At 65.0% G+C, this 14728-nt stretch overlaps 1 protein-coding gene across 2 annotated transcripts in view; it reads left to right on the top strand.

Annotated features, from left to right (window-relative positions):
• Positions 1–14728, top strand: part of BCR (BCR activator of RhoGEF and GTPase) — an 88372-nt gene that overhangs the window by 30147 nt on the left and 43497 nt on the right. Inside the window, exons 1-2 of one of the 2 annotated variants that reach the window (XM_070475691.1) lie at positions 9602–9641; positions 10281–10447. In XM_070475691.1, coding sequence (XP_070331792.1) covers positions 9617–9641; positions 10281–10447 — 192 coding nt within the window. In that variant the 5' untranslated portion in view covers positions 9602–9616. Of the gene's footprint in view, positions 1–9601; positions 9642–10280; positions 10448–14728 lie in introns of those variants that run through there. The other variant, XM_070475690.1, reaches the window with a different exon arrangement.

Raw genomic sequence — 14728 nt, 5'->3', positions numbered from 1 at the left:
GCTCTGGGGCCGGGGAGGAAGAGGAGGCGAGCACTGGGCGGCTGCTGCGGGGACGGTCCCGCGGGGCCCGCAGACCCAGCGGGGTCTCACAGCAGGGCCACGGCTCCTGGACGGGCGCCCAGGCCACTGAGGGGGCCCTGCCGATCGGTGATGCCCCCCCGGCCCCGTCCTGCAGTGCCGTCCTCTGCCGCGTCCCCCGGGGCCTCCGCCAGCGGGTTCCCCGTGGCCAGGTCTGAGACGCCGGCAGTGCGGACGCGCTGTCCTCTCGGCCCTTCCTCCCATGTCCGAGCCGTCGGCCAGTTCCTGCCGTGTGTCCGTGTCGCTTCTGCCTGCAGCCGGGCACTGTACCTGCTCCCCTGGAGTGACCGTCACAAGCCTCTGCCGGCCGCAGTCCAGCTCCTCACCCAGACGTGCCGCCAGCGTCGCCTGCCCCCCGGGCCCACCCTCGCAACCTCCGCAGCCCCCGCTGCCCCAGCAGGGCTGCTGCCCCCTGCCGTGTTCCCGCACGTCACCCTCCCCGAGCGCGGGGCCCCCGAGACCCCGTCCCCTCCTGTGGGGCCGTCCCTGATGGCTCCTCTCCCACCCTGCCCTCGCCCCCAGAAAACCCTCTGGTCTCCTTGGGCAGCCCTTTCTCCTGCGGCACCTCTTCCAGGCCACAGGCTGTGTCTGGTCAGCCTCCTGTGGGCGCCCAAACAAGACGACCGCAGGCTGTGGCTCAGACGACAGATGTGAATCCTCTCCAGCTCTGGAACGGAGGCGGGGCGGGGCCAGGCCCTCCGGAGGCTCCGAGAAAGCCCCTCCTGTCCGCGTCCCGCTCTGGGTGGCCTTGCGCACCCCTTGGCTTGTGGCCTCACCCTCCCAGTCTCAGCCGCTGCCTTCTTTTGGCCTCCTGCTCCTCTGTCCTTCCCAGGGGACCCGGCTCCTGCCCCCTCGGCCCGTGGTTACTTCCTGGGGGAGACCTCCTCTGCTGCCCGCCTGGGGGCTGGCCACCCTCATTGGTGGGCTTGCCTCGCGGTTCCTGGGGCTCTCGGGGCCAGGGCTGGGTGCCCGCCACCCCGCGTCCAGCACTGCTGGCCCGAGGGAGGGGGTGCTCAGTAACTTAGTGTGATTGTCTGGAGCCATCTGCGCCGGGTCACGGAGTCAGGCTGTGCAGGGTCCGGGTCATGGCCCGGCCGAGGGCTGCGGCTGGGCCCGAAGCATCAGTGGCCTTCCCCTCCCCCACCTGCTCCCAGGGGATCTGGGAGCCAAAGGCACAGGTGGGTAGGTCCTTGGAGACAGGGGAAAGTCCTCCGATGACGTCATGGGTGCTGGTCAGGTGTGCTCGCCCTGGGTGCACGCGGGCTTTGGTGCTGGAAGGCCAGCCAAGTGGACCTGGTAACTTGGTCTCCACCCAGCTGGGTGGGATGGGCTGTTGTGTCTGTCGGTGGGGCCTCGCCCCCAAGAGCTCAGCCTGGCTCAGGGCACCCGGGGCTGCCTGGAGAGTGCGGCAAGCTCAGGCCCCGCCCGACTGCTTTTTCTGGCCTGGGGGCGGTCGTCAGCCAGCCTCGGGGCCTTCTGTGCCTGGCCAGACTTGCCAGTCTGGCCTGGGGGTGTCACCGTCCGGGTGGCCGCCTGAGGACTGGCAGGCCTGGCTCCTGGGATGCCCTCTGCCTCTCCATCCTCCCCAGAACCCCGCTGGGCTGCGGGGGCCGACTGGACAGGGGCCGTCTCTCTGGAAAAGGATGTTGACCCGCATGGTGTGGTTGCAGGAAGGGCCAGCTGCCAGCCTGCCGATGGAAGAAGGCAAAACAGAGGAACCACCCAGCTGCATCAGAACGCGCGGCCCCGGCTCTCTGCCTGCAGCGGCCGGGGGTCCCAGTGCCAGGCCGTCCTGACGTCTGTCTGGAACGACGCTCCGGCTCGTCAGGAAACAGCTGGATAATGTTCCCAAGTTCCCAGGTTAACAGACAAAAACAGTTTTTCCGTTTTGTGCGGTGGAGATGGGAGATTATGTGACAGAAAAGGAAGCGTTTTCACGTGAACTGCTTAGGGGCACTTGGTTCGCTCACAGCGCTGGGCAGCCAGCCGCCTCCCCTGGCCGCTTCCCAGTTTCATCACCCCGAAAGGAAGCCCCATGCTCACCGGGCACCTGCTCTCCGCCTCTGTGGACGGGCCTGTTGTGGACATTTCGTACACGTGGGGTCAGGCTGCCGCCTGGTATTTGGGGGCTGCCTTCCCTGGTGGCTCAGCTGGTAAAGAATCTGCCTGCAGTGCGGGAGACCTGGGTTCGATCCCTGGGTCGGGAAGATCCCCTGGAGAAGGGAAAGGCTACCCACTCCAGTATTCGGGCCTGGAGAATTCCATAGACTGTGTAGTCCATGGGGTCGCAAAGAGTCACATATGACTGAGTGACTTTCACTTCACTTCCTGCCATGAAGTTTGGGAGATTCATCCACGCTGTAGCCTTCTAAGCCAGTGATCTTCCCTTCTGTGGATAGACCCCTTTGGTATGTCCATGTATTTATCAATTCGTCAGGTTTTTTTCTTTTTACTAGAGTATAATTGATTTAAAGTGAAGGTGGCAGGCAGCAAAGAATCTGCCTGTGATGTGGGAAAACCTGAGTTCGATCCCTGGGTCGGGAAGATCCCCTGGAGAAGGGAATGGCAGCCCACTGCAGAATTCTTGCCTGGAGAATCCCATGGACGGAGGAGCCTGGCGGGCTGCAGTCCACGGGGTCAGAAAGACACGACTGAACGACTGACGCCTTCATGGCGTTGATTTGCGGCGTTGTGTTAGTTTCAGCGTACCGCAAAGTCGATTCAGTTAAGCATGTCCACGTGTTTATCCTTTGTGATCACTCCTCCCTCGCTTCGGCGGTGCTGGGCCTTTGCTGCTGTGGGTGAGCGCTTCTCCAGCTGTGGCGAGTCGGGCTCCACGCGGTGGTGTGGCTCACGGGCTTGGCCGCCTTGAGGCATGCGGGCGCTTCTTGGACCGGGGTCAGCCCGCGCCTCCTGCATCGGCAGGTGGACGCTTTGCCACCCGGGAGGCCCCGTGTGCTCGTGTGTTTGCGTTCTCTTCTCGTCCTGCTCGTCACAGAGCACGGAGGACAGTTCCATGGGCTCCGCAGCGGGTCTCGTCGGTTACCCTCTTATATGCGGTAGAGAGAGTGTGTGTATGTGTGTCCCAGGCTTCTGACTGGTCCTTCCTGACTGCTCATCAGTTGCTGGATGCCTGTGTTCTTTTACCTTCCAATTGTTCTAGAAATGTTGCGAAAGAGCATTTGCACATTCTGGTATAAGTTTTGGTTGGAACGCCTGTTTTCACCTGAGTTATACATGCCTAGGACAGGAGTTGCTGAGTCAGAGTTATCAGTTTGGCCTTTGAAAAACGCCTTTGCTTTGAAGTGTGTTTGTAAGTTGACTGAATTGGGCAGCTCACATGACGGACCCAGACGCAGTTCCTCTCTCTAGGGGACTCAGTGTCCCCGTCTGAAAAACAGGCGTCTGGGAGTTCCTGCCTCCTAAGGGGATGGCAGGGGGTGGGGTGGGGAGGGATTCAAGGAGCTGATGTGAGTGGCCAGCCCTGTGTTTGGCCCAGAGGCAGTGCGGGGCAAAGGTCAGTGGGAATTTTGCAGAAATACTTGTCCATCAAAGCTGTGAGGGTTTTCACTGTTTGGGAAGCTTACTTTCCTGAGCAGCACAGGCTCCCTGACTGCGCTCAGGCGCTGCTGCAGATGCAGGAGCCAGCCTGGACCCCAGGATCTGCTCTCCCACCTGGGGTGACGGGTTCTTGCTGCTGCTGAGCCCGGCAGTCGTGTCTGACTCTCTGCGGCCCGGTGGGCTGTAGCCCGCCAGGCTCCTCTGTCCGTGGGCTTTCCCAGGCTAGAACACTGGACTGGGGTGCCATTCCCTCCTCCCGGGGATCTCCCCACCCAGGGATGGAACTGGAGTCTCCTGCAGTGCAGGCGGGTTCTTGACCACTGAGCCCCCGGGAGGGCGCAAAGCAGAGGATGTGGGTCCAGGGCCAGCTCTGTCCCAAGGGGACTGTGGACTCCTCTGTGAGACCTGACCCGCACCCCTGGTTTTCTGAGCATCTCTCAGAGGAGCGAGCCTACCTTGCAGGCCCCCCCCCCCCCCCCCCCCCCCGCCACCAGGAATACGAGCCGCTGGCCCTAAGAGTGCCCAGCCCAGCACCGCCAGCACTGGCCTGGGCCGGGGGCCAGGACGATGGGGTGTGGGGCTGGGAGGGGAGGGTGGAAGCCCGAGGAGGGGACACCGTGGTCCTCTGAGCTGAGCCCCCGGAAGGAAGCCGCTGTCTGATGTGCTTTTACCTTTGTAAATAAACACGTCCCGGCTGGAGAGCCCCGCGGCCGGGGTCTTCCTGCCGCCGCGCCCGAGCTCCCTGCACCCCTGCCCCGGTGCTGTCTTCCGGACCCCGGGGCGTGACCGTCAGCCGCTGCTCCCGGACTCTCCCCCTCGCTGGTGCGTTCTGGGCGGGGAGGGCCACGAGCATAACCTTTGCTCCCTGCAGACTCCCCCCCCCCCCCCCACCCGGGGCACGTTGGCCTGAGGGCGGGACCTGGGCTGGGCTGGGGCAGCCTGGCGACCCAGGCTGGAGCTGGGGACGCTCCAGGCACTCAGCTCCTGGAGGCCCCCGCCCCGCCCCCGCCCTGCTCGTCTGCCCCCAGGGCGCGAATGGCCACTGGTCCAAGCTCCGTTCGGCGCGTGTTCCCAGGGAACCCTGCAGCAGGGTTTCCCAGGGGGCTGAGCAGAGGCTTCAGAGGGGGTCTCGCTCGACGTGGAAATGTGGAGGGGCGTGTTGAAGTTCCTGGGCCCTCAGGGGCTAGAAGACCGAGGCTGTTCCTGGGGCGGCTGGTGCGTCCTGCCGTCCTGGGCAGCTGTGGCCGGGCTGTGTCAGGCCCGGGGGCACAGCGTCCAGGGCTGCAGGCACGTGGCGGGCGGTTCCCCGGGGGTGGTCTGCAGTGGGCCGCTCACTCGGGGCCCGGCTGGCAGGAAGCGCACCCAGCCCCTGTGGGGGGTGTGCGTCCAAGCCCAGCGGGCCGGTGGGGCTGTGTGGCCCGCAGGCTGCTCTGCAGAGAAGGCCCAGCCTTCCCTTCGTCGTCTTTATTGCTAAACGGGCACACAGGCTGGGGGTGTCTGGGAGAAGGCCCTGTTGGTCTTGTGTTTCAGAGACCACGGTGCGTGCATGTCCGTCCCAGTCTCCCAACCTGCCCCCCCCGCCCCCCTTGGTAACCGTGTTTGTTCTGTAAACGTCTGTATCTCTGTTTCTGCTTTGCCAATAACTTGATCTGTGCCCTTTTTCTAGATTCCAGGTGTAAGCAGTAGTCTGCACTCCTTGTTTCTCTCTCTCTGACTGACCACCCCCTGCTCCATGCTCATTCTGGCTGTGATTGAGAGATGAAACCCTCCTTGTCCGCCCGCCCAGCGTTGCTGGTGGTGGCAGGCCCTTAGGACTGTGTGTGACTGTGTGTGCTCCGTCGTGTCTGACTCTTTCCAGCCCCGTGGACTGCATGTAGCCCAGCAGGCTCCTCCGTCCATGGAATTTTCACGGCAAGAACACTGGGCTGGGTTGCCATTTCCTCCTCCAGGGGATCTTCCCCACCCAGGGCTCGAACCTGTGTCTCACGTCTCCCGCGTTGGCAGGAGGGACGCCCAGGAGTGTGTGTACATAATGGTTAAGTGTGCAGAGGGTGAAGTGGGCCATTTTAGTCCTTGCACGTGTCCGGTGCGAGGCACATCCTCATCTCTGTGCAGCCCTCCCCGCCGACCAGCTCCAGGCGTCTGTTCTTCCTGAGCCGGACTCTGCCCCATTAAACTGTCGCTCTGTTCCCTTCTCCCTGCCGCCCCGGCAACCCCCGTTCCTTGTTCTGTGTACACGAGTTTGACTGTTTAGGGGCCTCATCTAGTGAGCACCGAAGAATTGATGCTTCTGAACTGTGATGTTGGAGGAGACTCTTGAGAGTCCATTGGACTGCAAGGAGATCCAACCAGTCCATCCTAAAGGAAATCAGTCCTGGAAGGACTGATGCTGAAGCTGAAGCTCGTCTCTGGCCACCTGATGCGAAGAGCCGACTCTGAAAAGACCCTGATGCGGGGAGGGATTGGGGGCAGGAGGAGAAGGGGACAGGATGGTTGGACGGCATCACGGCCCCAATGGACGTGAGTTCGAGCAGACTCTGGGAGATGGTGAAGGATGGGAGCCTGGCGTGCTGCAGTCCAGTCCGTTGTTCTGCCGCTCCGTCGTGTCCGACTCTGCGACCCTGTGGACTGCAGCCATGAAATGAGAAGACGCTGCATTTCACGGGGTCGCAGAGTCAGACACGACGGAGCGCCTGAACAGCGGCAACACACAGTGCGACCAGAGGGTCGACCTGCCTTTCCGGGACCGGCCGGGGTCATGCAGCCAGGTTGCTGCCGGCGTTGGAGCGTCCTTCCTTTCTCAGGCCGAGCGGCATTCCGCTTGGAATCCTCATCCCTCAGCGGGCAGGCGCGGGCTGCTGTGAGTGTGGGCGTGCACATACCTGGGCATGACCCTCCTTTGAATCCCTTTGAGTCCATGCCGGAAGTGGGGTTGCTGGATTCTGCAGGCGTTCTGTGCTTGATGTTTCGAAGGACTTTTTTTAAAAACCAGTGTTGCCCTTACGGTGTGAGAAGCGGACGGGACCTTGGCGCCCACCCCCAGCCTTAGCCCTCCGCCTTTTTCGGGGGGTGGGGAGGGAGACTGCCTTCTCTCCAGGCGTCAGAGAACGGACTTGAGGCGCGCGGAGAGCTGGGCTGACTTGCCTGCAGAGGAGGTTTCAGGTTTCACCGTGGGAAGGCTCTGCCCGAGCTGAGACTCAGCCCCACCCGGCCCTCCCCCTCCTCCCCTCCCCGCTGTGAGCCTCCTTCTCTCTCGCCTGGTGGTTCAGTGGTAGAGAATCCGCCTGTCAGTGCAGGAGACGCCGGTTCATTCGGTTCGATCCCTGGGTCGGAAAGATTCCCCTGGAAGAGCGAATGACAACCCACTGCGGTTATTCTTGCCCGGAAGCCCCATGAAGAGGAGCCTGGCGGGCTGCAGTCCATGGGGTCGCAGGAGCCAGACACAACTTAGCAACTCAACAACAGCCACATCTCCCAGAGACTCTAGAAGCCGTGGGACCCCAGGCCCAGCAGGTCCACGCACACTGCTTTCCTGGGTTTGGCTTCAGCTTTGGGTCGAGCTTTGTAGGCAGTGCCCAGTCCTGCCCGAGGTGGCCACGCCTGGAGAGGCTTCCCCCGGGTGTCTCTGGCAGAGGGGTGGAGAGCACGCCCTGCCCCTCGCTCTGCCCTGGTCCTGGGCAGACAGCGGCCTTTCTCATCCCGAATAACGTGCCTTACGCTCAAGACAGGGACGTCGGGTGTGAAAGCCGTGGAGCGAGAGGAAGGCGGGTCCCCGCGTGTTGGTTGGAAATGGGGCGGGGCGGGGGGGGTCCTCCCATGACACATTTGCATCGCAGCAGCCTGGAAGGAGGGAGGGGGAGGGGGGCGGTCATCCAAATGAGGGGTGTCAAGTCCAGATGAGCGGGGCGGCAGACTGAGTCGTTGGGTGAGAACATGAGGGGTGGCCGGCCAGCCAGGACTGAGGCTTAACGGCACTGGTTCCTTTAACCGATGTCCATTTGGGGAGATGTGTGCAGAGTGGGGAGACGGCTGGGTTTTTAGCTTCCAGGGCACCAGCTTGTGACCTCTGGCGTCTGGCTGCAGACCTGGCCCCTCGGACTGGCCTGGCCGGGCGAAGCTTCCACAGCAGCACCAACAGCCAGCCCCGCCTAACACGGGCCAGCGGCCCCTCGCTGAGGAGTTGGGTTTACAGCGGGGTTTAGCCTGGATGCTGTTGTGGAACCAGCACGTGAGGGAGTCACACGTGTGAACACTTGCGGTTCTGGGGGTGAGCCCTGGGGCCCCAAGCCTGACGCTGGAACCCTGAGGTTCTCACTGGGGACGCAGTGTTGACCTGACCTGGGACGGGAGCTCAGCGCGCTCAGGGGCCTGGAAATCAGGTGACGCGCTGAGGTCATGTCCTTCCAGGAAAGGAAGAGTGTGTCAACTTTTTACAACACGGTTATTTAAAAAAAAAAAAAACAGCTGAACGTTTCTTGGGACATGTGGACGCTGGCCATTCTACGCTAATGGGAAGCTGGGGGCAGAGGGTAGAGCTGTCGTAGGCAGTGGTGAGGGCTGGGCGACCGTGACATCTTAGTGCCGGGCGGGCTCTGTCCATGGTCTAGTCCACGGGCCCAGTTTCAAGTCGGCGAACCTGAGACGCGGACGCCTTGCGTGATCGGCAGAGTCTCAGGTGCGTTGCCGCCTGGGTGGAACCCGAGCCTCTCGAGTCTGCAACCTTCCTCCCCGCCGCCTCCCTGAGCACAAGTCCTTATTTTATTTAAAAAAAAAATGTGTCTCCAGAAAGAAGAGCAACCCAGGATCAGACTTGTTTGGGGGGCGGGGTGTGGACCTAGGGCTCTGTGACACCCGCCCCCACGCCCTCAGGAATGCTGAGTGAGAGCAGGTTGAGCCTTTGCGTCTTCTCAGGAGGAGGCAGCACTTGGCTGAGGCCTTGGGCTGCCCCGTCTGGACGCTACAGAACCCACAGTCCAGGGGCTTCCCTGGCGGCCCCGTGGTTAAGACTCCCATCTCCCAGTGCAGGAGGCGTGGGTTCCATCCCTGGTCAGTGAACTAAGATCTCAGATGCTGTGATGTGCAGCCAAAAAAAAAAATCAAAAAATAGAAATTGAGACTGAAAGTCCAGAGGCCCAGGGGTGGCACCCAGCGCAGTGCTCTTGGCCCCTGAAGCCCCGCAGATGGGTTAAGAGGAACCAGGGTGCCTCCGTGCAGCCCTCAGCGTCCTCTGCGCTCTCACCCCAGAAGCAGCCCCTGAGGGCTGGGACCCTCCCCTGGACGCCCAGGCAGAGCCCAGCCTGGCCTTGGTGACCGGCCCCCGAGTGCAGACCCCAGGGCCCCGGGCACAGTTGTATGACCAGCCCGCAGAGTGCCGGGCCAGCGGGCAGCGGGGGAGGCTCTCTGCCCTGGCTGGAGCCCCCCGGGGGTCCTTCACGGCCACCGGGGCCCAGGCCGCCCCCTGACTCGGTCAGTACGTGCGGGGCCCACCTGGGTTACACTTTCAGAGCCCCCGGATGGCGCTGGCAGGTAGCTAGGGCCCCTGTTGGAGGACGGTGACCTTCCGGGAGCAGAGCTGGAGGGGTGGGGTGAGGTGGGGGCGTGGCAGGGAGCGGGGACTTCAGCCCGAAGCTCGGTGGCCTGTCTAGGCCCACAGCTTGTGCCCGTGGCGCCCGTGGAAGCCAGTGAGGCCCGTCCTCCACTCTACTAGGCTCTGGAAAGCCCCTGCTGGGCCCACCTGGCCGGGGCGGTCTGGGTGCCGTCAACACATGGAGCGTTTGGTGCCGGAAGTTGTCGCCAACCGGGGCCTGGGTGCCCCGGAGGCCTCCTGTGCCGGCGCCTCGGGCTGCCGGTGGGTGTGTCACGGTGACGTGACTCAGCCCTTTCGGGATGACCTCTCGGAAGGCCCAGGCGCCCTTGGGCAGGAGTGGACGGGCGGCCGTGACCTGAGGCTGGGAATGGGCCGGGCCCTTGTGGGCTGATGGCCCAATCAGGGAATCCACTCGGTAAGAACGGCTCTGGGAAGCGGGCTCAGGAGTCCGTGTGGCCTGTGATCCGTGGGGGTGGGGGGGGGGTGAAGGAAGAGGGTGTCGGCTCTGTGGCCAGGTACCCCCCCCAAATCAGGGAGAGCTTGGTGTAGGATAAGCCACCCTCTGCGCTCGCAGGGACTGTCAGCCGGGGATCCCGGGGAGCCACAGCCTGTTTCCTGGCTGTGCACCCGGGTCGGTGGGGTCAGGTTGGATCCCCCCAGATGGGGCTTAAGAACGTCCCTGGACAGCAGGACTCTAGCCTTTGGGGTCCACCCTTCAGGCCCCACTACCCTGACCTGCGGGGATTGAAGGCCTAGCCTCGCATTGTCTGGGGAGGCCCCCCCCCCGCCCACCTAGAGAGTCAGTTGTGAAGGTGAGGTCAGGCTATGCAAGGCCTCTGTTCCAGGCCCGCAGGGGACAGGCGGGGTGCCCCCCCGAGGCTGACGGCCCCCAGCCCCTCGCCCCCGTTCCAGGCCCGCAGGGGACAGGCGGGGTGCCCCCCCCGAGGCTGACAGCCCCCAGCCCCTCGCCCCCGTTCCAGGCCTGCAGGGCACAGGTGGGGTGCCCCCCAGCCCCTCCCTGCCTCTGACGCCGCCTGCTTCTCCGCACTCGCAGATGCGTTGTTCGGGACGCCGCCGGGGCTCGGCTGTGCCGTGGACCGGACGGAGGAGCCGCGCCGGCCCCAGGATGGGCTACCCTACGTCGATGACTCGCCCGCCTCCTCGCCTCGCCTCGGCAGCAAGGCCCGGGGCGGCCGGGACGCGGCAGAGCCCAGCAGAGCGGTGAGTCCGGGTGGGAGGGCAGGAGGCGGGGCTGCCGCGGGTCCAGTCTCCCTGAGGCCCTTGTCCCGGATCTGGGTGCAGGGGGGCAGGCGCAGAGGGTGGGCGCGGGGATTCCAGGGGGGTGCCAAGGATGGATGCGGGGGTCCCGGGTGGTGGAGGGCGGGCGCGGGGGTCCCGGGTGGTGGAGGGCGGGCGCGGGGGTCCCGGGTGGTGGAGGGCAGGTGCGGGGGTCTCAGGTGGTGGAGGGCGGGCGTGGGGGTCCCGGGTGGTGGAGGGCGGGTGCGGGGGCCCCGGGGGGTGCAGAGGGCAGGTGCGGGGGTCCCGGGTGGTGGAGGGCGGGCGCGGGGGTCCCCGGGTGGTGGAGGGCGGGCGCGGGGATCCCGGGGGGCGGGGGGCAGTGCAGGGTCCCCGGGGCTCTGTCTCGGCCAGCAGGGCGCACAGCGGGTCGGGGTCCAGGCCCCCCCAGTGCACTGGCCCCCCCTTTGCCCAAGGAGCTGCTGAGATGGCTCACCTGCTCCCCGGGGTCTTCCTCCGGGGGCCTCCCCGTCGTTAGTGACCCTCCCGCCATCACCTCCGCTCTGCGGCGGAGCTGAGGCCCCGAGGTCTGTAACGAGCGAAAGCTGGCACAGCCCCCAGGTGTCTTCTCTCGTGGCGGCGGCCGTGGAGGCGCACGGAGCAGGCAGGCCAGCCGGGCTGGGCCTGGCTCCCAGTCCTCGTGGCCCCGCACCTCAGGCCAGGCGCCCCCTTGACCTCCCGGGCCCACCCTGCTGGGCTGAGGGCGTGTGCTGTCCCCGGGGGTGGGTCGCACCCTCTGTCTTTCTGGTCCCGTTGCCCCCGATGACAGACACCTCCCTCCTCCTGCTCAGCTTGTTTCTGGGGTGTCTCCACCCTGGGTTTAGCGATGAGAGCGCGGGCTCCACTTTCCCCCGTGGCTGAAAGTGCATCTCCTCACCGCGGGGCCTCCCCGCAGGGCCGGCGCCTTCGCTCAGGACTGCCGTTTTCCTTTGGCTTCTGTGATTTCTGGCTTCCCTGCCGGCCCAGACAGTAGAAACATCTGTCTGCAGTGCAGGAGACCCGGGCTCAGTCCCTGGGTCGGGAAGGTTCCCCTGGAGAAGGGAAATGGCAGCCCGCTCCAGGATTCTTGCCTGGAGAATCCCACGGACGGAGGAGTGTGGCGGACTGCAGTCTGTGGGGTCTAGAAAGAGTCCAGACGTGATTGAGCCACTGACATTGGGCTTTCACCACTGCCAGGCAGGCCTCTCCCCCTGAAACGGGGGCGGTGGGTGGGCGCCCATGTGTAACGCGTGCCTGCCTGCTATGGCTCCTTGCCCACATGGCCAGCCCCAGCGTTCCATAGACAACGAGACCGAGGTTCAGAGAGGCAGAGTGACTTGCTCGAGGCCTCACCAGGACGGCTCTGAAGGCTTCCCAGCCCCTCAGCTGCGCCTTCCGGCCCCTGCCCTGCCCTTCCTGAGGTCTCCTGTCTCACGCTCTGTTGCGGTGTGACTTGGGACAGACGAGCGTCTTACTGGCCGATCCCTGGACTCTGGATGGTCCTCCCTGTCTGTGGTCCCCGAGGGCTGTCTCCCCCTGGCACGAGCTCCCACGCCCTCAGGAGGAAGCTCCGCGGCCGCCCTGGGCCCCTGCCCTCAGGCCCCCAGCACACTGGCTTGGGGTTCTGCCCCCCACCTTTTACCCCCAGTTGGGGGCCCACCTGCTGGGAAGCCTGTCCAGACCCAGGAGCCCTCAGACTCTTCTCATCTTACACACACAGCGAGAAGGCCGCACCTGCTTCTTGAGCCTCGGGGCTCCAGCCCTGAGCGGGCACCTGGCCCGGGGGTTTCAGGAGGCACCTGGGGAGCCAGGGCAGGACTGGATGAGGCATGCGTGGTTTTGTTCTGGAAGCCCCGTGGTCCGGGGCTCAGCGCACCGGAGACCAGCAGAGAGCCCCAGCTGCCTGGTGCCCCGTCAGCCATGCAGGGACACTTCCCTCTTTGGTCTCTGACTGTGGGTCTGAGGATGATGCAGCTGTGGCTTCCTGGCGCCCACAGGAAGTGCTGTGGTCTTGCGGTCACGGCCGTCCGATCCCCCATCCGCCAGGGCTGGGGTGCCTGCCCTTTCGCCTCGGTCCCGCCCCTCCAGGGTGGGGCTCGGCCTCCACCACCGAGCCTGGGCCCTTTCGGGGTGGGAAGGTAGGGGGCCGTCAGGAGGACCTTCCTGGGGACCCCATGGCGATGCGGGGGTTCGGAGGCCTTCTGGAGGTGCGGGTCAGCTCCAGGAACACACTCCCCCAGGGTGAGTAGGGGTCCGCGGGGCCAGGCTCCCCGTGTCGCCGGGGGCACTGGGAGGGGCCAGGTGGGCAATAGGGTGGGTCCTGCTACCCTAGGAGGCTGTCCCGGCGCGGAGCACCAGTGAGAGCCTCGCTCCTGGGCACCCTCAGAGAGGCCACTGTCATGTCTGCGTTTCCCCGGGACGATGGCTGTTCAGTGCCAGCTGGGGACCCGAGTCCTGGGTGAGGGCGCGTGGACACATGTCCCTTGTCTCTGTGAGGGACGGTGAGGTTACACATTCACCAGCCCCTCGTGGACGTTGCCGAGGAGCGGGCTCCTGGGGGGCCCGGACGGGGGCCGCCGGCCAGCGCGCGTCAGGGGTGCGGACGTGCGTCCGGGCGTCACCCCAGCTGCCGTCTGGGGGTGGGTAGCCTTTGTTCTGCAGCCGCGCTGGCCGGCAGGCCCCGAGCACCCCGGGGTGGGGGTGGGCGTGGGGGCGGGGGCCCCTGCAGCTCCGGGCCTGGCGGCTGGCCGGCGGGCGGCTGTTCTGTTCCCCCCCCTTCCCTGATCTTCTTGTCACCCTGGGTTTTTTTTTGCTCTCTCAGCCCCAGGGCTTGTGTTGTCTTCCCCTCCCGCTTCCGGGCAGTGGAGGCCTCTTGCCTTTTCCTCCAGCTTCCTCCCGCCCTCTCTACGTCCCAGGCGCCTGCACACACCCCAGAGCTGGCGCGTGTGCAGGGCAGGTGTCAACACCGCGGGCCCGCCCTGCCCTCTGCCCCCTCTCCCTGTCCCCTCCGCCCTCTCGCCTCCGGGTGGGGTGGCCGGCATCCAGGCCGCTGTCCGCTGCCCCCAGCCCCTCTGAGGCTCAGGAGAAGGTTCCAGTGTAGCCCTGGTCATTCCCAGACGGCCCTTTACCCAGCCAGGCCCTCGGGAGCAGAGAGCTGGACGGGGCACTGCCCTTTTCCGCCCGGCTCTCCAGGCCGCAGGGCTGGGGAGCAGCTCTCCCCCTGGGCACACGAGCCTTCACCCCAGATACGGTGGGAGGCATGGGCAGGACCCCCTGGCTTCCCCAGGGCGCCTCCATTCGAGACGTGGCCTGAGGGGACAGTGGGTTCTGAGAGGGCAGGGCCCCCCCAGCCTGCACATCTGTGCTGATGGTGCTGGGGGGCCCCGAGCCGGCTGCCCGGACGGTCCTGGACCCTGGGACCCACTCGTCTCACGGACGAGGGTTCCCTGGAGGGGCCCGTGGACCCTCGTGACGGTGTGGCCATGCCAGGGCCCAACCAGAGGTTCTGGGTCCTCTCGCTGGGTGGTTTACTCTGTAGATCTTGGTGGAGAACCTGGGGTTCTGGGTGCCGTGCCCCAGAGGCTCCCGCTTCCCAGCACGGCCTGGACGGGGCTGTGGTGTGGGACGTGGGTGTCCTTTCCCTGGAGTCGCTGAAAGCCAGGAATCTGATGACTACCCCTATACATGTACACAGACACACACAGGAACACACATGAGCGCACACATACGTGTACACACATGAGCACACACGTGCGTGAGCATGAGTGCGGACGTGTGCGTGCACACAAGGGTGTGCAAGGAGTACACGCGTGTGCATATACACAGGAGCACACGTATACATGCACACAAGCACACACGTGAACACATGTGCCCACACAGGCACACATACGTGTACACATATGCACGAGCACACGCATATGTGTACATACGAGACAAACACACATGTGCACCTGGCTTATGCACACACCGTGATTCCCAGAGCAGAGTGCTGGTCCAGGCAGCCTTTCTGGGTGGTTCCAGCGGGCAGCCAGGATGTGCTGTGAGTCCCAGGGATGCAGAAAGCAGACGCGGGGGTGGGGGGAGTGGGAACTGGGCCCCGTTTCTCCAGTTCGCATCTGGTCAGCCGGGGCTCAGGGCAGGAAGGCAGGGGCCCAAGACAGTGGGGCTCACAGGGCGGGTCTGGCTGATGGCCGCACCCCCACCCCTTGACTCAGCCCCAGGTGAGTC

This window comes from Odocoileus virginianus, chromosome 12 (genome assembly GCF_023699985.2).
Source record: "Odocoileus virginianus isolate 20LAN1187 ecotype Illinois chromosome 12, Ovbor_1.2, whole genome shotgun sequence".
NCBI lineage: Eukaryota > Metazoa > Chordata > Mammalia > Artiodactyla > Cervidae > Odocoileus > Odocoileus virginianus.
This window is presented reverse-complemented; position numbering and strand designations above follow the sequence as displayed.